This window comes from Nicotiana attenuata, chromosome 8 (assembly GCF_001879085.1).
Source record: "Nicotiana attenuata strain UT chromosome 8, NIATTr2, whole genome shotgun sequence".
In the NCBI taxonomy this organism is placed as follows: Eukaryota; Viridiplantae; Streptophyta; class Magnoliopsida; order Solanales; family Solanaceae; genus Nicotiana; species Nicotiana attenuata.
The window spans coordinates 7,728,610-7,749,173 of record NC_031996.1 but is presented as its reverse complement, the minus strand read 5'-3'; the positions used below and the strand labels follow the sequence as shown (position 1 = coordinate 7,749,173).

Sequence of the window (20,564 nt, the reverse complement as noted above, 5' to 3'; positions counted from 1 at the left end):
GTAATTTCATCAAAAATATCAACACAATAATACAGCAAAACGCTCCTTCTCTGAACTTTCTCTCCCTATAAATTCACTTGGGTCCGCAACAAACTGCTTAAAAATCATATATTTTGATACTGCATAAGATACTGTTCCTTATTTTATCTCTCTCATTATTCTTTTTTAGCTGAATTCAGTCATAAAAAGGTATATTCCAGAATCTGATTCATATCTATATATTTATATTTAACTTTTGCATTCACATTCACACTTTTGCTTTATTTTTTTCTGTTCAATTTGTGTTGGAGATATGGATCTTGATGTTGATTTGTGAATATCTTTAATCTGTTGAAGTATATGTTGAAGATTTTGATTTGAGTTTAAAAAAAAAAAATTCCCCTTTTTTAATGATAGAGTTAAGATTTTTACTGAAGTTAAGTACTTTAATATAGTTTAGAAGGTAGAATCTTTATTGCTATTGTTAAATCTCCTGGTCCCCCCCCCCCCCTCCCCCCCCCAGGGCCCTCATTAGGGGTTAGGTGAGTTGGTTGTGGCAAAGAAGTGATATTTTTAGAATTTTTTTTAGCTGCTGAGTTGTGCTGAATTATCTTTCAATTTTCTGGGTGATCATTTGTACTCAATTTGAGGATGTTTGAACTTGGATAAGGGTAGCCAGTGCACAAGACATCCCGCGTTTATGCAGGGTACGGGGAAGGGCCGCACCCCAAGAGGTGTGATGTAGACAGCCTAACCTAATGCAAGTGTTAACGGCTGCTTCTACTGCTCGAATCGGTGACCTATAGATTACACGGAGACAACTTTACCGTTGCTCCAAGGCTCCCCTTCAGTAAAGATACTACCTTCTAAACTCTATTAAAGTACTTAATTCACTAAAAATCTGAACTTTACATAACAGTGGACGGGTGGAGTAATCGATACATAGTAAATAGGATTTGGAGAGATTGTTTAGGGAAAAACTGAAGTAAGTCTTTAGGGAAAAAGGAGGAAGGTGCAGAGTATAAAGTTTTGAAATACAGAAGAGGAAAAGATGATTTTATTCATGAACAACATGCTCTTTATATAGATCAGATACAAACTGAAATACATAAAAAGTGAAACAAACTTATGTGATAAGATTTTGTGCAGCAGAATACACAAGAATACAGGAAACTAACAAAATCCTAAAACTAGAAAATAGGAAGCTAACAACAAACTCCTAAACTGAAGGATAACAAATATTATCCTTTAATACCGAGTTGACAATGGATGAGCTAAACTGCATTTGGCTAGAATGCACACTGCTTATTATCTGGACATATACTTTTGATTTGTAATTTTTCTCCAGCGATCGACTACTAAATTTGGTCGATTTTCACATACCAAATTTTTCTTGGATCTCTGTGAATATTAATGCTTATGCATGCTCATTATCTCAAAGAATCATGAACTGTGTTTTAAAATTAGTAACTATGTATTTTATTCATCCAAAGTGCACCATGGAAGCGCATGAATATGTACAAGCAAAAACCCAGTAGCCCTATATTAATGCGGGAACCGACGTATAAACATCTGTATCTAAGTCAAGGAATCATGAATTATGAACATTGCTGTTCTTGACCTTTCAAAGGAAAAAAAGGAAAAAGGAGTTTGTTGGACAAGATCTCATAGTAGGCCAATATGTCTGATATTTTGCATAGCAGCTAGTCAATTTTTGTAGGACTTGGCCGCATGAAATGATTCAGCAAATTTTTATTTATGTTCAATTTTCAGTTAAAAGAGTATGCAGCTTATCAGTTATGCAGATATATGCTCAATGCATATGGCAACCTTTTCTCTTGCTCTGAAACACACGAGCAAATATTCTATGTTTATCATACGAGCAACAAATACTAGTAATATAGAATCTTGTCTGGCCATTTTCTTCTGTTTTCAACTTGAAAGGAAAGTGAATATTCTGGAAGTATATTATTTACCATCTGGATGACTATTTTATTTTGTTGGTATGATACTTCTCATACGCTTTTATTCCATCACGTGCTTGTTACGTTAATGCAGAGCCTATATCAATCAATGGGCTCAAAAGCAGTTGAAGATTTGATACAGGCATCATCAGGAGTTCATTATTCTGGATTCCATTTAGAAGAACCACATACTTCAGAGATTGAGCAACCAACAACTTCAAGTGTTAAGCAACCCTTTGTCATTGGTATGTCGATGCAGTAATATATCCCTTGCTGTTGCTTGAGCTTTTCCTCAACTAACTTTAGCTCGTGAAACTAAGACAGCTACTCAACCTTTTCGCGACGAGTATATGAAGAACGATTAATTTCACTCATAATTCAAATCATTTTGGATGGATGTTAATGGCCCTTGCATTTTTGAAACTTAATAAAGCTGTACATTTATATGTATGATGACATTGTATGAGAAAATTATGATGTTGAATTTGGCGATGGATGGAAAATCATTGTGCTTGCTTAAGAATTATTTAGTTGTAGGACCTAAAGTAAACGTATTAACATGACTAAGATATACTCCCAACTAACTGGTATCTCTTAAATGGGGAACACGGTTAATGAGGATTCATATAGCAGACACCGACTTGTTTGGGATTGAGGGGTCTGGTTTGATGTAGAAGTCCAGACCAAAACTTTATCTGACTAAAGACTGGACCATTTTTTGTACTTGATCCTGCTTTCTGCCTGCATCTCGGAATGCATTTGTCGTCTTTGTGGAGTTTGTTCAGCATTTGCTGGAAACATATACCGCGAGCTTTGCTTCTCTAAGTTTATTGGCTGGTGCTTGTTCCTACAATTAGCAAAAGATAGGTAATGATGAAAGGAAAGACTTTACAGGTTCTCTATGAGGCGTGCATATATTATTGTTGGTCAATAGAGCAGTTTGTGTGCTTCGGTGAGAAAATCTCTCAGGGCTATGGTTAAAGATGGGAACGAATCATCGGGATTTTAGTCAGTTCATGTAAACTTGAGAACAGTACAGCTCTCTTAGTTTTCTGCTTGATGCATGCTTATATAAGATGTTTTACCTGCAGGAGTTGCTGGAGGTGCTGCAGCGGGCAAGACAACAGTTTGTGATTTGATTATTGATCAGCTTCACGATCAGCGTGTTGTCCTAGTTAACCAGGTGGGTTTTCTTCAGAGTAGAAGATGAAGCTTTTGTTTTTATTTTTTATGTGAGTCTAAAAAAACACCTTTCATCACTTGAACAGACTGCAAAATCTTTTCCTATGCAGTTTTAACGGTGGAACTCTATTTCTGTTGTCTATTCCTATTTAACTGATAAACGTTCACTATTTGTTTATAACACCCACTTCACCTTTCTTCTTGATGAGGCATAGGTTAGCTGGGGTCCTATTCCATACTTTCCTAGGGCGGGCTATCTCTAATTTTCTTTCAAATTTTGTAAAAGATATATTAATCAAGCTAAAATTATAAAATCTAATTATTCGTAAGCTCAGTATCCAATTCTTTTTTCTTATGACTTGGTGGTTTATGGCTATTCCATGTACTAGTTCTATCGCACCCCTGTATTCTATGACAATAATGTGTAACTTGAGGGAATTTAACTTGCATCTTAAATTGTCTGTTTTCCACAACTTTTCAGTGCTCTTGCATTATATTTGTCTTAAGTTTGAAAAAAAAATGATGTATAGCCTGCCAAAACTCAAACACCGATTTGTCTGACTTATGTTTCAATTGGCAGGATTCTTTTTATCACAATTTGACACCAGAAGAACTCACAAAAGTTCATGAGTACAACTTCGACCATCCAGGTTAGTCTAGTTCTTTATTATCTGAATTGAATACACAGGTAAAATTGCTTATGTCTTAGTTCCTCAGAGAAACAAAGATATCTTTTTCCATGGTGAATCATTGCCAACCATCCATTTTATCATTCTGGCAGTTGACTGTATACAATTTGTAAAAGATTGCCAGAAACTGCAAAGATTTGTGACTTGCCAGAAACTGCAAAGTTGATTGTGGTTCAGCCATGAGGACTTAAAGTCTTTAATCTTACTAGAAATTCCTCATAAACAATTTGTTATAGCTTCCAAAGAAATGTTAACTCCAAAAATCACTTAATAAGGATTTGAAAAACTAGTACTAGTTTTCACTTATGTTGTGCGGACTCTCCTAAATGTTGCCGCACCCGTGTCGGTTTCCTCCGAAAATACATTACTTTTGGAAGACCCGACACGCACCCGGAGACATTTCGGAGAAATTACTTAATAAGAATATGTACTTAGTTTTAGAAATATTTAAAAGCCGTTCTATTTTCTAGAATAATATGTGGACTAAGTTTTATGCGTCTTTCTAATTATTGTGCTTTATTCAGATGCATTTGATACCGAGTTATTGTTGCGTGTGATGGAGAAATTGAAGCATGGGCAAGCTGTGGATATTCCAAAATATGATTTTAAGAGTTACAAAAATGATGTATTCCCCCTTCGACGGGTAATTTCTTTCTAGCATGGCATTTTCCTCTTCTTTTTTTCCCCTTTCATTTCAGCTTGTACTGTTACATAGAGACCAACCTAGTTTCTTTCCCTATCTAAGATCCAAACCCTCCTCAAAGGGAAAACAAGGAAGAAAAGGAGAAAGATAACATTCCAATGAGTTGGAGCATAGATACTCACGCTATTGCCTGTGGCTAATTTTAATTTTGGGTGCCGAATTATCTAATAAGTGTCATTAACCACTTTGACTTAAAATACTTGGTAGGTCAATCCTTCGGATGTTATAATTTTGGAAGGTATACTGATATTTCATGATCCTCGTGTCCGAGATCTGATGAGTATGAAGATATTTGTAGATACAGGTTCTTTCCTCTCCTTTCTTTGATATATCTTTTTCTTATATTAGAGTAATGCTTATGCATCTTGTTCTTTTCAGTTGTTTTATCTAAAAAGATAACACCAAACTTGCACCCAAGGGTGTTGCCTAGTGTTCAATGAAGTGGGTGAGAACCATGAGGTCTCAAGTTCAAATCCCAGCAGAGGCAAAAAAACACTAGGTGATTTCTTCCCATCTATCCAAGTCTTGGTGGATAGAGTTATCTGGTACCTGTTGTTGGTGGGAGGTGGTAGGTAGCCCGTGGAACTAGTCGAGATGCGCGCAAGTTGTCCTGGACACCACGGTTTTAAAAAAAAAAAAAAAGATAACACCAAACTTCAAAAACTTGAAATTTTTGGTCCTAGTATTTGCTTAGACCTCATTTGGTCTCTAGAGAAGAAAAAAAGAATGTAGAAATAGGAAATTAGGAATACTACAATACTATATTGAAGCGGATTATCGGAGTTATTTTACTTATTTCTGCACAGCTTTTTGTTTTGCAACTATTGTCAGCTCTTCCTAACGTTCGATCTGATTTAGTCTTAATCACGAGGATATAACTTCTGCTTGTTGTTTCATTCCATGTATAAGACATCTATTGTGAGTTCTCTACTTTTGTGGTTTCATAATTTAAAATTTTCAGTGCAGATGCTGATGTACGGCTTGCAAGGAGAATAAGACGTGATACTGCTGAAAAGGGTAGAGATATCGCTACAGTACTTGATCAGGTTACTTGATCTTTATAGCTTATTTCAAGAACTTGTGAGCTAACTGTGTTTGCATTCTCATATGTATCTAGAGGATTTCTTCTCTTTTTCATTTTTTGCTGTTATTGGCAAATCTTTTGTCAAGGTATCAAATTTTTTGTATTTCCCAACTTCTAACAAAATTCCCATTGTTAAAACTGATAGTTTCTCTTTCACGAATAACGTAATGTATTCTTTGCGCAGTACTCCAAGTTTGTCAAATCGGCTTTTGATGACTTCATTCTTCCAACAAAGAAGTATGCTGACATAATAATTCCCCGGGGAGGAGACAATCATGTTGCTATTGATTTGATTGTGCAACATATCAGGACGAAACTTGGTCAACATGATCTTTGTAAAATATATCCTAACTTATACGTTATTCAATCTACTTTCCAGGTGCCATTTTCATCTTGTTATTATAGATATGTTTTAGCACCCATCTGTTTCAGCTGCATCTTGCCAATTATCTGTGCCTCTTCATCTTGAAGTCCTTTTTCCTTTTTTTGAGATCGACCTTTTATTTTCTTCTAACATTATTATTTGTTTCATTCAGATACGTGGCATGCATACACTTATCCGTGATGCACAGACGACAAAGCATGATTTTGTGTTCTATGCTGATAGATTGATTCGATTGGTAAGTTTTTCTTTCTTGCACGGTGATCAAGTTAACAAGTTTTTCGACAAGTGAAAGCTTTCCCCTTATCTATCAAAGTTCTTCCTCACTGTACCAGGTTGTTGAACATGGACTAGGCCATCTGCCGTTTACAGAAAAACAGGTGATCACTCCAACTGGTAAGCAGCTATCCCATAGTGCAATATTAGATATGAATTTGATTTTAAATGTTCATTATGTCACTGTATTTCAATCAATCTATTTGTGGTTTCCATAGAATGTGAGCTCAGGGGCGGACCTAGAGTATTAGGTACAGGTTGTGACGAACACAATAGCTTTTGGCCTTTTGCTTAGACCCTGTATTGTATTAGGAAATCCATTAATATGTGCAAATATTTAATTGTGAACCCAGTAACTAAGACGAGTGATGGAACCTTCAAATCCTGGCTCCGCCTCACCATGGGCTGATATGTTTTCCTGGTTCCATAACATTTAGAAGTGATTGTTTTTAATTGGTTGGTCTTTTGGATTCATCATAGCATTGTAATAGAGCTCTTTTGTCTTATTTCATGTATATCCTTTTTTCCTTAATCAGTTTTACCTACACTCAAGAGAGACTGGGTTACTATTTTGAAAAAATAATCTATCAGGAAAACTGTTGGCATATTTGATATGCTCTAGCCTCTAAGAAGTAAGCAGCAGCCATGGTTTGAAATATCAATCGGTACTGCAAAGTGTCAGAGGAATCATAATTAGAAGGGACAAGGCCGATTCAATGTCGACTCACAATGTTTTTTACTTGTGTTGAAAATGCTGTCACCCATATTAGGAGTGCATCGCTACTGACATGTCAAAAACTCAAAATAATCGCATCCGAGCTACATCATAGGAGATGCATCGGATACCATGTGGAGTGTGGGCAATATTAAATGAAAGCTTCTCTTGGGATAATTGATGCTATATTTTGCCGCTTGATATTCCTTTTATAGAGAGTCAATAATGCTACTTTGTCGTGAATGTGATTTATCATTTGAAAGACTATTGACCATAGCAGCTTAGCAAACACATTTTCTTGATGCTCCGTTTAGTAGTATCAACACCATGGTAATTTGTTAAGTTTCAATCCTTTATTTTGGTAAATTTTCAGCACTTGATTAATGTCTTCGAATTTCACAGTTGCTTAGCTACTTCAATCCGTATTATCTATGGTGGCAGCTTGGGTTTCATGAATTTACTTGGATAAAAACTAGTCTCTTTCCAGTTTTGATGTCTAGTTGAGATGTATTTACCTGTCATCTTTCAGGTCAGCTAAATGATTGCAAACTGTGGTGAACTTCTTGCTTACCAAGACCTGCATTGACTATTAGCCAATATTGTCATTTTTTGATTCAAGATTTTACTCATGTTTATTCTTGGACTTTGCTCTTCTTGATATCCCAAGTTAGCTCCTGTTTCGATGAGCATGAAAAGATATGCTTAAATAAATCCACCTCTGTTGAATGCAGGATCTGTATACAGCGGTGTAGATTTTTGCAAGAGGTTATGTGGTGTCTCTGTAATTAGAAGGTAATTATTGCTCGTCTCCCTTGATTTCTTCATACATGAGGTAAAAATGCGGGACTTAGGAAGGACTTTCTATTCTTGTAACAGTCTAAATATCCTTTATGTTAATACATATAATTTATTTAAGATAATCTATCACGCGATTGATTTTTGTTCCTTATCAAAAAAAAAAAAATAAGAGACACTATCTTCTGAGAAACTTGATGGTTTGATATTTAATGTGGCAAAGCTTCATTCTAGAATTCTCAAGATGAATACATGTTACACTGAGAAGATCAAGATTTATAATGTTAAGAGTAAATGTCACCTAAAAAGGTTTACATAAATGGGGGTTCGTTTTTCTTCTAGTGTAGGAAATAGATATGCAAAATATTTACTAGTTTGCAGTTTAGTCAGTTTAGTCGATATTTAGATTTGTTGTGTTAATCTCGGAAAAATTAAGAATTACAATATGTATTGCTAATAAGTCGAAGTAGAATGTCAACCCATTTAATGTTGTTGAATGTATATGGGGGTTTACCTAATCATCATCCTTTGGTATGTTGAAACATTTTACTTTAATTCGTTAGAAATGTCCTTGCTTGCTTCTTTCTGCCTTCAGTATAAGATTTAGGGATTACTATGTTCTCTTTACTTGCCATAAGAATTTCTAATTTTGCACAGTGGAGAGAGTATGGAGAATGCGTTGCGTGCATGCTGTAAGGGTATCAAGATAGGCAAGATTCTTATCCACAGAGAGGGCGACAATGGTCAGCAGGTTAGCGATTTGCTTGTCCTCCCGAATCTTTATATTGGTATTTGCTTTCTTTCTTTTTTTCTTTTTTGTTAGTTTGTAATGCCTTTTTTCATTTATTGCATGAATAATAATGCAGCTGATCTATGAAAAACTACCAGAAGATATTGCAGAAAGGCATGTCCTTTTGCTGGATCCTATCCTTGGCACAGGTTAGTCTATTTTCAACAAACCCTTGACATCACGTGACTGACCTTGACTCTCAATGCACACAAAATGTATAGATGCACTACATCATGAAAAATGTTCTTAACAAGCGAATGTGTAAGCTAAAGCCTATACGTGACAATCTTCAGGGAATTCAGCAGTTCAAGCTATTTCTTTACTGTTAAAGAAGGGAGTTCCCGAGTCCAATATTTTATTCCTCAATCTTATTTCTGTAAGTTTACTGGTTCATCCATACAGGGAAGTATAAATATGCGGAGCTTATATTACAACAGAATTAGTGGAATTAATACTTGTATCCTTAAACTAGGCACCCCAAGGAGTACATGTGGTCTGTAAGCGTTTTCCAAGAATAAAGATCGTGACATCTGAGATAGAAAATGGTTTGAACGATGATTTTCGTGTTATTCCTGGAATGGGCGAGTTTGGTGACAGGTATTTTGGCACAGACGATGACTAAACGTTAGGCTGGTGGCTCGCCCCTCTCTATCTCTCAATCGCGTGAGAGATGTAACCAGTCAGTTGAGCATGATTAACTAATAATGTGTTAAGGCTCTGGACATTATGAGATTGTATTTGACTACAGTTGCACTGGAAATGCGATTTTCAAACTTTTTGTACATTTGGTCACACGAGTTTTCTTTAGGAGTTGTAAGAAATGCATTAAAATGGGTTTGATATGAATTACTACAGTATCCGGACAATATGGTATTTACTTCTTAAATCTTGAATAACTAAGCGAAATTCCTGATTTCTTGGTGTAACTAATGTTTAACACTTTAACCTATCAAACTATTGACAATTCGAGACATATCCAGACAATGTGGAAGTTTCGACTTGGTAGTTTTTATGGCTTATTACAAAAAAAGTTACTAATTTTATGTCAAATATTTTAAAGATATTTTATTTTTATACGTAAAAGATATGAAATAAAATACGAAGGATCTTTCCAGGACCATTTTGTAATATTCAAATTTTAAAGGGTTATGTTGAACCAGTTCCAGAGAAAACAAAAAGGAGCCTTTTTCTTTTTCCTCTTTTCCTTTTTTGAGCAAAAATGAGAATAGGCCAACTCCTTAACACTGGAAAAGAGAGAAAAAGAGAAATTATGAAACACAATTGAGAGAGAAGTTATCTAATTGAAGGTGTGTACAATCAAGTAACAGTAATTATATATTTATATTCTTGGGAGTAAAAAAATGAAAAAAATTAGTAGTAGTTAGGTAATTCTACCACCAAAAACATTAAGTGATTTACATCACTTGGTGTCTTTGTCTAGGGTAGATTTGAACCCAAAACCTTATGGTCGTCGATTCAGCATTAGATAAAGGGGGTAAAATCCCCGTTTTTACAATTTACAATAAGTGGTTCAAATCATTTTATCAATATGAGTATCCTATGATAAAATATTTATTTTGAAACCACCTCTATATTAACATAGTGGTAGAAAGAGTACCATGCTGCGTCTAGACTTCAAACAGTTTGTTTTAACCATGTTAATAGTTCCACATTATTGGTTAATAGAGAATCAAAATCGATTTACCAATAAATCGCGAAATGCTATGGTTCTTACATATAATTTCTGAATTTATTCAGAAGTAATTCGCGAGATCATGCACCTCTCTTTCCTAGTTATAACGGAAAAGGGTACAGCTGGGTGGTCCAGCCTATTCTTGAAATAAACAACTCTGAACCCAAAACCTTATGGTTTTCAATTGACTTTATTAACTACTTAGGGGTCGTTTGGTTGGAAAGAAGTTATTCAAGGATTAGTTATCCTATGATTAGTTATTCCACCGTTCTATGGGGATAAAAAAAATACTACAATCCCGGGATTAATTATACCGCAGTTTTCTACCAACCAAACATGGGATAAACTCTTCTTAAATTTAATCCCGGGATTAATTATTCCTTATCCTTCGTACCAAAAGAGCTCTAAGTCATACTTTTGAGTGATTAAATGTAAATTATGGAAACCGAATCACAGATAAACTTGGAAATAAGCTAATTTATTAGCATGCATTAGGTTTAATATAACGTTCAACCAACCACAGAACTTAATAAATCACTCTGAATTCCACTCCTTCAATTCATCATAGCGTTGCAACCCAAGCAGGAAAAGCAAGGTTAAGTTTGTGTCCAACAATATAATTTCATAAACAAATTTGAATGCAATAGTTGTAAGCAGTCATTGCTAAAATCCAAAAAATGTTGTGAGTACATAAATTAAGCCACAGATGTTAATTCTATGACAGAAAAGAGATGATCAACCCCCAAATAGATATCCGGCGGCTTGTTCTTCGTTACCATCAAAAAACTTCAGAGCCTGTATCACTGCATCCCTCCCAAACCCTAATTCAACAAGCTTTGCAACTTTGGCTTCAAATTCAGTTCCCTGCAGAAAAAATATTAATAAAGTAGCACAAAGACCATAAAAGATCTGTTCTACTTAACAATGACTATATTTATTCAAAGGAACAACAAATTTATGCAGGCTGTCAAGGAGCAAATTAATCTCTAATTTACCTGTGTCGAATTCCCAGGGGCGGCGCTTCCTGTGGACCAAGACAAGGTTGAACTATAAGTAAATGAAATTCAGAAGAGAAATAAAGATAGATGTGGAAACAACCAAAAGTAAAATAGAAAGAAAATTCATGTCATCTTGCTGACTCTTCCTAGATCATGTTAAGCAAATTATTGTAAGGAATTTGAATCCTTGGGTGTGGCGGAACAGTCCAGATGACAGACAGTTGAAATGGAATTCACAAATACGATTTGGAAGTTGAAGCTAACCGGAAGGACCTCCTTTTGCAGGACCAGTCGTCTCCTTAGCTCCAGGTGTTGCCTGTACAGCAAGAAAAAGAATCAAGTTTAGCACTGCTGCCTTGTCAGAAAACAAAAACTCAAGGAAACAGCACTGCTCCTAGAAGGTCAAAATATCTGATATGAATATTTAGAGAACAAAGGTACCATAACAGATTATGAAAGGGCTTGACGACCTTAGAAATTTCAAATTGTAGGATAACATCTTGCACAATCTTTAGAGCAAACAACCTCAACCCCAGGAAAACGAGAAAATTCCATCAAGAATGTCAAAATTGTAAAGAGAAAGAGGGCAATCCTAGGCAATCATTTCATCAATGATTTCATTAATTTCAGAATCAACTTTATCTTTTATGGCGGAGAGTGCATATCACCACGACTTGCACTCAAGTTTGTACAGTGTTAGCTCTTGACCTATTTTGAAGCTGATATACGTCATATTTGTTGTTCATTTATTGCTCGCATAAAACTATAGGCCGCAAAAAGTAAAGCCCCAATCTCGTCCCATGAACCCACTTTCAGAGAATGAAAAAGGAAAGATAATAATGTTGAGTCTGGAAAAAATCATTATATTAAAAAAATGCCTTTACCTGGGCTCCTGAGCTCGAAGCCTCCTTGGCAAACCTCTCCTCATCAAGAAAATGACCAGGAATGTCCTTCTCTGAAATTTGATGTAGACAAACTTAGTAAAAGCTCAAAGGTAGTACTATCCAGTACAAAAGTAACCAGGAGGCATCACCAACCTTGTAGAAATGGTACAGCAACCTCCCCTCCACCAACTCTCAGAACATTCTCCTTCAGATCAATCATGCACTGCAAAAGATCATTACCGTCAACTTATAAAGACGTGTTGAAAAGAAAAGATAAGAACAGAAAAGAAAAAGATGTTACAAGCAAGGAAAGAAAGTCAACCTGGTGTTTGCGAAGCATGTCAAGTCCAAAGAGAAATTCCATATTGGGAGAATCCAGCACCACGAAAGAACAAGGGTAAAATATTTGCCCAATCTGCCATAGTTAAGAGTTTAGCAAATTGAAGTGAAACATGTTAACATGCATCTTTTTTGTTACTTTGACAGCTTTTCATTTACTAAAACGAATGCATATGTGCCTGGTTGCACAATTTAATCCTCATGTATTATGGGTAGAACAAGTAATTATCACCAACTGATTACTGAGACAAGTCATCAGACAGATTGATTTAAAGCAAATGGCCAATAAGCTAAAATTACTTACAGCTGGCATATTATTAGTAATTACTTGACTATTATTTATAGCTACAAGTTCTGCAGAAAGGTTAGCATGTAGCTTATTTAAGTTTTAGACTCCTAAGCTCTATAGATAGGATTCTTAGCATCAGTAATCCAGATCATAAAAATTGCATTACTAAGAAATAGTATAGTACAGAAACTGAAAGAGCAGAATATGGAAAGCATTTCATAGCAGCAGATTTTTAATCACTCTATTTAATTTTCCGGGCAGTGCATGAGAATAGAAAGAACTCATCAGTAGAACAGCAGCATCTATTATATACCGTCAATGCACTTGAAGTACAGACACAAGATTGCAAGATAGCCCATAAGCTCCAAGGAAGCAACAAACCTTGATTGGAGCAACATGAATACGACCTAGTATCTCTGATTGACCAACTCCATGAGCAATGCCCTTATAGCGTGTATCTAATAGCCTCAACAATCTGCAAGAGAACGGGTCAGCAGTGATAGTTAACAGATCTTCAGGGCTAGCCTATTTCTGGAAAAACAATAAGCCAGCAACAAACACCTGTTACATTTATTACTACATTATTCTTACGGTAAATAAAACCAAAACCCCTGAATATCAAACTGACTAATGTATTGCCCATAAACTTTTACTTTTTGATAATCGAGAAATAACCAAGGGCCAACGGCATACGGTTTGAAACTCGGTGAATAATGGGCCCGCCCTTCTACCCTATGAACTTATTAGTTATTCACTCAGCCTCCTCATCAAGCTAATGGATGCCTCCTGGGTTGTATTATAATTTTAAAGATAGTTCTGAAATCTTATAATAGACAACAGATATCAAAAAGTAACCCTAAACGTTCAGAGCTAAAAACGATCCGGAATGGCCTTGAAGCATCATAGCATGTCGATGAAAAGCATGCAATCTTAGTGTCAAACAGATTACAGCAGGAGAAGATGTTGCACTAGTTCTTTTGTGCTTCTACAGTTCAAGTTGAATCCTTAATATGCCTATTGTTATTCTTCTGTCCTAGAATACGAATTTTTCAACAACATACCTCATTGTTAAATTTCATAAATAAAAAAGAACAAAAATGAGAGAAACTCTTCTTATATCTCTGACTTTATTTCTTTGATATGGTAAAAACATATCTCCGACTAAAACTACTCATCAATTTCTATGTTTGCAATTTAATAATTTTTTTGATAAAGAAAGGTACTATGATTGCTTTAATAATCAATTGTGCTAATAAAATATTAAAAGGATCAAACAAGTTACTATAAACAACACAGCACAGCCTCGTAAATCATACCCACAACGTTCTGCACAGCTTTTAGATATAATTGTTGACTGAGCTCCACTATCCACAAAAGCCTAAACCAAAGAGAAAGATAATATCCCACTCAACCAAAAGTAACAAGATGTACCAAGAAGATGGAGCACATCCAAATCAAAATCCCTACCTTTAGAGGATGACCATTTACTTCCATGTCAACGTATAACATAACCTGAAATCAGCCATAAAAGTTAACCCAGCTTCATTAAAACCACAGAGAAAATCAATATTTGAAAGGCATGAGGTAGTTTTACATACCACCCTTGCAAAAGCTTCAGGATTGTATTCCAATGCTGCTGCCCAGTTTTCTTCAATTCCTTTCTGGAAAATATGCAAAACATGGAAAAGCTCTAACACAACTAGACCTAACTTCCATTGCATATTGGATATTTTGCATTTTTCGGTAAAGACATCGCAATGAAAGAGAACTACTATAAGGTAAAAGGGAAAATACAGTTCCACAAACTCTGGCAGCCAATCAATCAATTAGGTCCAAATCCAAATTAGTTGGGATCGGCTATGTGAATCTTGGCTATATTAGTCCTCTACATATATTGATCAATCAAATCAACTACAAGTTCCACAGACTCTGTCGTCAAAAATCAACAAGCAAAAGCTACAAATGACTGCAAGAGGCGCTAGTAGGAAAGGATACAATCCTCATTTAAATGAACGTCATTAGTTCGTATTCGAGTGTCTCAATATAAAAGTCACTTAACTTCGCCAAATCAATATGAGATCAAATAACAAATGTCCTACTGAAGAAGTTATTTCAGACATTTGCCAATATATTTATCTATTCCAATGGTAAGTCGTGCTTAAACTAATGCACTTTCAGAAAAATACTAGAAAAAAGAGCAAGAATGACTGTTTATGGTCCATTCACGCGGAAAAAAACCATATCGAAATAAAAGAATGTAACAAATGGAACGCTTATGCTAATAACTTGAAACAGTTTCCGGAACATCACCTGGTACACTTCTGCCAATGTAAATGTCGACAAAAGAATACATAGAAAAGAAAAATAAAAGATAATTTTAATTGAAAACAATAATGATGACAAAACTTATTATGTCGAACTAACCTGGCGAATTGCTTCTTCTATTTTCCTTTGCGCCTCGACATCGAATGGATCGGCATAAAGCAGTGCCTATAATTCAACATAATGTAGATTAATCAATGAATGTCAATCAATCTACTAATCCTCAATCCCGAATTAGCTGGGTTGGCTATATGAATCCTCTTTAATCATTCCAGTTAATGCATATCAGAGTGGGCACGTCCCACCAAAGGAAACAAAATTTTCAGATGTCTATAAAAGAAGTTAGAATTAGAAACATTTAGATCAAATGGTTAAGAAATATTGAGCTATCCTGCCTATTTCATATATGCTAGGGGCAAAGGTTCAGACCTCAGATAGCAAAAACAAAGTGTAAAGCCTGATCACATAACTTTGCAAGCTTTTGAAGATGTTCTCCGAAGTTATATGGTCTTTGTCATATCAAAAAGGATCACATAACTTTGCAGAACACCTTCAAAAGCCTCTGCCAATTCCTTAATGTCACATTCTTAGTAGATATTACGAGATAATTGTGACCTTGCCATAAAAGAAAGCACACGATCCTAGATGGAGCAAACAAAATAACTGTTCTCAAAATGTGGCATAAGGAGATTTCGCATTCTGCTCTTCTTTACAACCAATCACTAGCTTTCAATTCCACGACATCTTTTAGCAAGTAATTATGAAACAATCAACATGGGACTCTCAAGATTGTGGATGACAAGTAAATTACAATATACAGAAAAAGATAGCAATTTAGCAATAGAAGCTCCTGACCATCTCCTCTTCTTGACGACGCCGTAGCTCTGATTTGTGCTGATGACGCAGGCGCAGAAGGTCTTGCAGCTTATTTAGGTCATTCCCGAGGACAGCTTGTGCTAACTCAGGATCATTCTGCAAGTTCAAACATCATATACAGGCTCATGGGACCTCTGTGCTACATTGCAAACCAGCCACAAAGTGGAGCGGACGAGAACAAAATTAATGGATCACATGTCCACATCAGAATAATAAGAGGAATCCATCAGAATGCATATGAAACTTTCCTCTCCAAATCTAACTAATCCCTCATTGTGCATATGTAAGATCATGATGAAGTCATCATTACCAATCATTTAAAAATCATACCAGTCCAACAAAATCGCAAAGTATGAGAAGAACCCACAAAATATAACTTCCTTTCAAAGTATAACTAATCCTTCATACCTATAAGGTCGTGATGAAGTCATTAGCGGGGAGGTGTTAAATAATACATCAAATTGGAAATGTATGGGTGCTTATAGTTAAAAACCTTTGAGCAGGTCATACGTTGAAAACAGCAATGCCTTTGGAGATTGATTTCTTTCTTAAATTGTTTACCAAAGGAAAAAAAAAAGGCTAACTTGCTCCACCTGAAAAAGTTGGGCCATCAAATTGGAATCATTTCTCAAGTGTTGTTGGAAAGCTGCAGGATTTACAGCAGATCCATCTTGCTTGAAGCTCAAGTCATTTGCAGGTGCACTGAAATGCATTTATCTATTGTTAGCAGAAGATGAAAGACGAGATGAATTTGCAGGATATGGCAGAGCAAATGGGCAAAGGGTAACAACATGGGACAATAAACAGCCAATAAAATAACAAAACATGAACAAAAGCGATATAAGCCGAAAATGCACCTAGACAAGGATGCTGCACTAGACACCATCATCACTAAATCTCCATCACCAACGCCAAGAGCGCTCAGTTTGTCAGAATTCCTCATTTCCCTCCCATTGTACAAAAGCTGCTGCTGCTGAAGAGGCACTTGTGTCTGCTCATCCAACACATATACACAACACTCATTGTAAAAGTAAGCGATAACATATATATATATATATATATATATAATTCCACCACAATAGATATGTTACTCTTCCATTTTATTTTGAGTTACTTTACACTGACGGTGGGAAAAAATTACACAATCAGGTCACTCAGTATGCAATTACAGGTACATTGCTAGACAAACATTTATTGTAATCTGGTAATAGTGGTAACTAACCTGGGTTTAAAATTACTGACTTTACACAGTCGGTGTACATAATTTAAATCCTTTTATATTCTCTTAGTTCATATCTACCAATTTTCCAAATCGTTTGACACAATTCCATCAACTACATTATTGTATATAACTTTCACAACTTTGCAGAATTCAAATTCATTTACTAATCAAAATTTGAACTTTGACATAGTGTTTTCTCTATCGAACTAACTTTCAACTGTTTATTTAAGTTTTCTTCTATTATCACCGTATAAACAAACAAACACACACACACACACACATAATCACCGTGTCGTATAAAATGAAAAAAAAAAAAAAAAAAAAAACTAACCTCAACTTCCAGTAGAGCTTTCAGGTTCTCTACCTGGAGTACACACAATCACAAACATCTTCAGCATTAAAAACAAACTTTAAGATCCAAATGTATCAGCAAAACTTAGGGTTTTAGGCCTGCTATTAAAATTATATATAAAAAATGGAAAAGGAGACTAATGAGAGTGAATTATACAGATTCATCACGATCGACATCGAGAGTAACGATTTGTTCGTCAGTTGTCATTACAGTGATCTTCATCTTCCACGATTTCAGTTAGGAACTGATGAACAGTTACTTGAAAGGACTTCGATGTCAATTCTCCGGCGCTGTTGTCGTTTCTTATTGCCGAAGAAATTTCGAACTCCGTTTGGTATTCCCAATATCCAGCTTTTCGCTGGAGGGATGAATTTGAAGGACTGCTTGTACGATAGCCAAAACAGCTCACAAGTTATAAGTCGCATTCAGTAAATGCATAAGTCGCATTCACTAACATCCTTCAGTAGTAACATTTCTGCAATACGCTTCAGAAGTAGTATTTTTAACTACAATTTATTAGTTTTATTTACTTCAATTAGCGTATTTTACTTTTTTTATATTTCTAAAACTCTCACAAAAATTACATACTAATGAAATTTCAACCAAAATTACAGGAAAAATTCCCCATACTCCTTCCCCGTAACCCCCCATCCCACACACACAAACACCAAATCCCCCTTCCCTCTTACTTTTTTCTTTCCATTTTTGTTAATGTTTGCTAATTATTTTTTTTAGACATATACATAAATTATATATTGATTATATATATATATATATATGTACGTACGTCAGTTATTCTTAGTTTAAGTTTGAATAGACAATTATTTATGTAATTCTTGTTTTTTTAATGTCGATATTATCTGAGTTAACTTGCACTTCAACTAATTCATCACTTACATATCGTTTACCTGTATATAATCATCGTGGCATATACATGTGTGAAAATGGGAGCACGTAATCTATACATGCAAATGCCTTGATTTATACGTACAATTTAATAAGTTCTTTACACAAAAATACATATGTACACATATTTTTCTAAAAATGTTATATCTAACCTATTCGTAGAGAGTTTGAGAAGCTGTGAAAATGTTGCTTTAGTTAAAGTTACTAAAGTGAGAAGTTATTACAATTCTTTTTGTATTATGTTATACTACTCATTTTGTAATAGTAGTTGAAGCGAGTAAACATTAGAAGTCACTTTGGTCAAATATTAAAGAGGCAAGCTCCGTGTAAACGAGAGATAATGGAGAACTCTGTCATTAGGCATAAATATATGATAACTACATATACAAGTTAGTTGTTGTCAATACTCATCATAGATTTTTGAGTTATTATCTCCCGGGCAAAATACATAAGTTGACACCCAACCTATGGCCCAAATCCCCCTTACACACTTTCTGAGGACATGTATAATATTACACACACAACCTTTTAAAATTGTGCCTAATACACACTACTTTTGCCAGGTGACAGGCGCGTGTTTAACAAAAAAAAAATGAGCGCGTCAAACCAATGCATTATCTGTCAAAGTCCTTATATAAGCACATGTGTCTAAATCTTATTTGTCCCCTTATTTTTGTTCCCCAGAATGGCGACAATCGCAACCTGCTCATCTCCTCCCTCTTGTATCTCCTTTAAGAAGATGTCAACCGTAACTCGTAATGCCGGCAACGACCTCAAGCAACAAGCCGAGAACTCCATTGCCAGGTCATTAGTTCCACTGTTAGTTCATGGCTCGGATCTTCTCCGCGTGGGCGGAGCTATCAAATCTTTCGGCAAGCTGGTGTTCTTCGTTCAAATCTGGACTCGTTTGGTTAAAAAAAGGCAAACAATGTCGACCTCCATTTTCCGGCCACTGTTACAGTGGCAAACCCATCGGTAACAATGGTAATTCCACGGCAAACAAAACCTAAAAACTAAAAAAATGGTGAAAATTTTATAGACTAAAAAAATGGTGAAAATTCATGTTAATATTTTGTTCTGGTGGGGATTTGCCATGGCTGTTGGAGTTTAGAGGAGGAGGTCGACGGGTATGGGGGGTCAGAAGAAGATGAGAAACGTGGGGGAGGGGGCTTTTTTTTTTTCTTTTAAATATAATTGATTGGTGTAAATTTAGTATTTTTTTTTCCTTGAGTTAGGACACGTGTCACGACATTATTGGCGCGTGACCTCACACATATTTTGAAAAACTGGTCAAGAAAAAAGTGGTGTGCACTAGCTACACTTTAGAAGGGTTGTGTGTGTAATATTATTATCGTCCACAGAAAGTGTGTAATGGGGTTTGGGCCATAGGTTAGGTGGGTACTTATGTATTTTGCCTTATCTCCTGCTATCATATAGATATGTAATTTTCATGGGGATTTTTACCTAGCTATACTATAATAGAAACCTATTTACTACCTTTATTTAGGTTCCTTATTAATTGCTTTATTACCTATATTTACTAGTTTTATACAAAACCATAAAAATGAGGAAATGAAACATACCTTAAATATTGGGTATCAGTTACACATAATTCCCCTACGTTTAAGATACTCTTCCTTTTTCAAAGGATTACAAAACATCATCTGTCTTTGTACTTACCCACCGTAAGAAACCCATTGATACCCAAAAACTCAATCAACCTCTCTTCCATACAAATCAACCAATCTCTCTCTCTCTCTCCCTCATCAAATCAAACTATATCTCTCTAAAAATTGTAGCATCATATATTTCTCTGAAATCAATTCCACCATCAACCATTAAAAAGCTTCAACTATTGACAAATCAATCAACATTATCTCTGAAATTGTAGGTGGAGGGGTCTACCATTGACATACCATCAAAAAACTTCGAAGCTTTGAATTAGATATTCAGATTTTACGAATTTGTGATTTTTTTGGATTGGGTGTTCTTGAAAACGATTGAAAATATCCTTTAGAGTTTATATCTCAATTTTAAGGGAAATTCGTTAAGATTAAAGTTGGTTTTAGGTTGAATTTCTGATTGAAACTCGAGGAAGAAGAAGTTTCGGAATTGTATTACGAT

General features: G+C 35.4%; 2 protein-coding genes across 3 annotated transcripts; one reads left to right on the top strand and one right to left on the bottom strand.

Moving 5' to 3' along the window:
* LOC109230838 (uridine kinase-like protein 3) lies at positions 1-9,465 on the top strand. Of its 2 annotated transcripts, XM_019396290.1 has the most exons (15): positions 1-189; positions 2,038-2,188; positions 3,035-3,126; positions 3,706-3,775; positions 4,339-4,457; positions 4,725-4,821; positions 5,484-5,563; positions 5,786-5,980; positions 6,138-6,221; positions 6,319-6,379; positions 7,706-7,766; positions 8,427-8,520; positions 8,636-8,708; positions 8,853-8,935; positions 9,032-9,465. In XM_019396290.1, exons 2-15 carry the CDS (start codon positions 2,053-2,055, stop codon positions 9,179-9,181), a joined length of 1,395 nt encoding a protein of 464 aa, XP_019251835.1. In that variant the 5' UTR covers positions 1-189; positions 2,038-2,052; the 3' UTR covers positions 9,182-9,465. The 2 variants fall into 2 exon arrangements, with proteins under 2 accessions (XP_019251835.1, XP_019251836.1); XM_019396291.1 differs by lacking the exon at positions 8,853-8,935 and having other exon boundaries at positions 8,962-9,041.
* Positions 10,779-18,003, bottom strand: LOC109230837 (DNA damage-inducible protein 1). The gene is made up of 16 exons (XM_019396289.1): positions 17,691-18,003; positions 17,514-17,546; positions 16,818-16,951; positions 16,554-16,662; positions 15,940-16,056; positions 15,187-15,252; positions 14,361-14,423; positions 14,230-14,274; positions 14,079-14,140; positions 13,144-13,237; positions 12,457-12,549; positions 12,288-12,357; positions 12,135-12,205; positions 11,515-11,566; positions 11,248-11,276; positions 10,779-11,116 (listed from the first exon to the last, which is right to left on the bottom strand). The coding sequence occupies exons 1-16, from the start codon at positions 17,754-17,756 to the stop codon at positions 10,988-10,990; spliced, it is 1,233 nt and encodes a 410-aa protein (XP_019251834.1). The 5' UTR covers positions 17,757-18,003; the 3' UTR covers positions 10,779-10,987.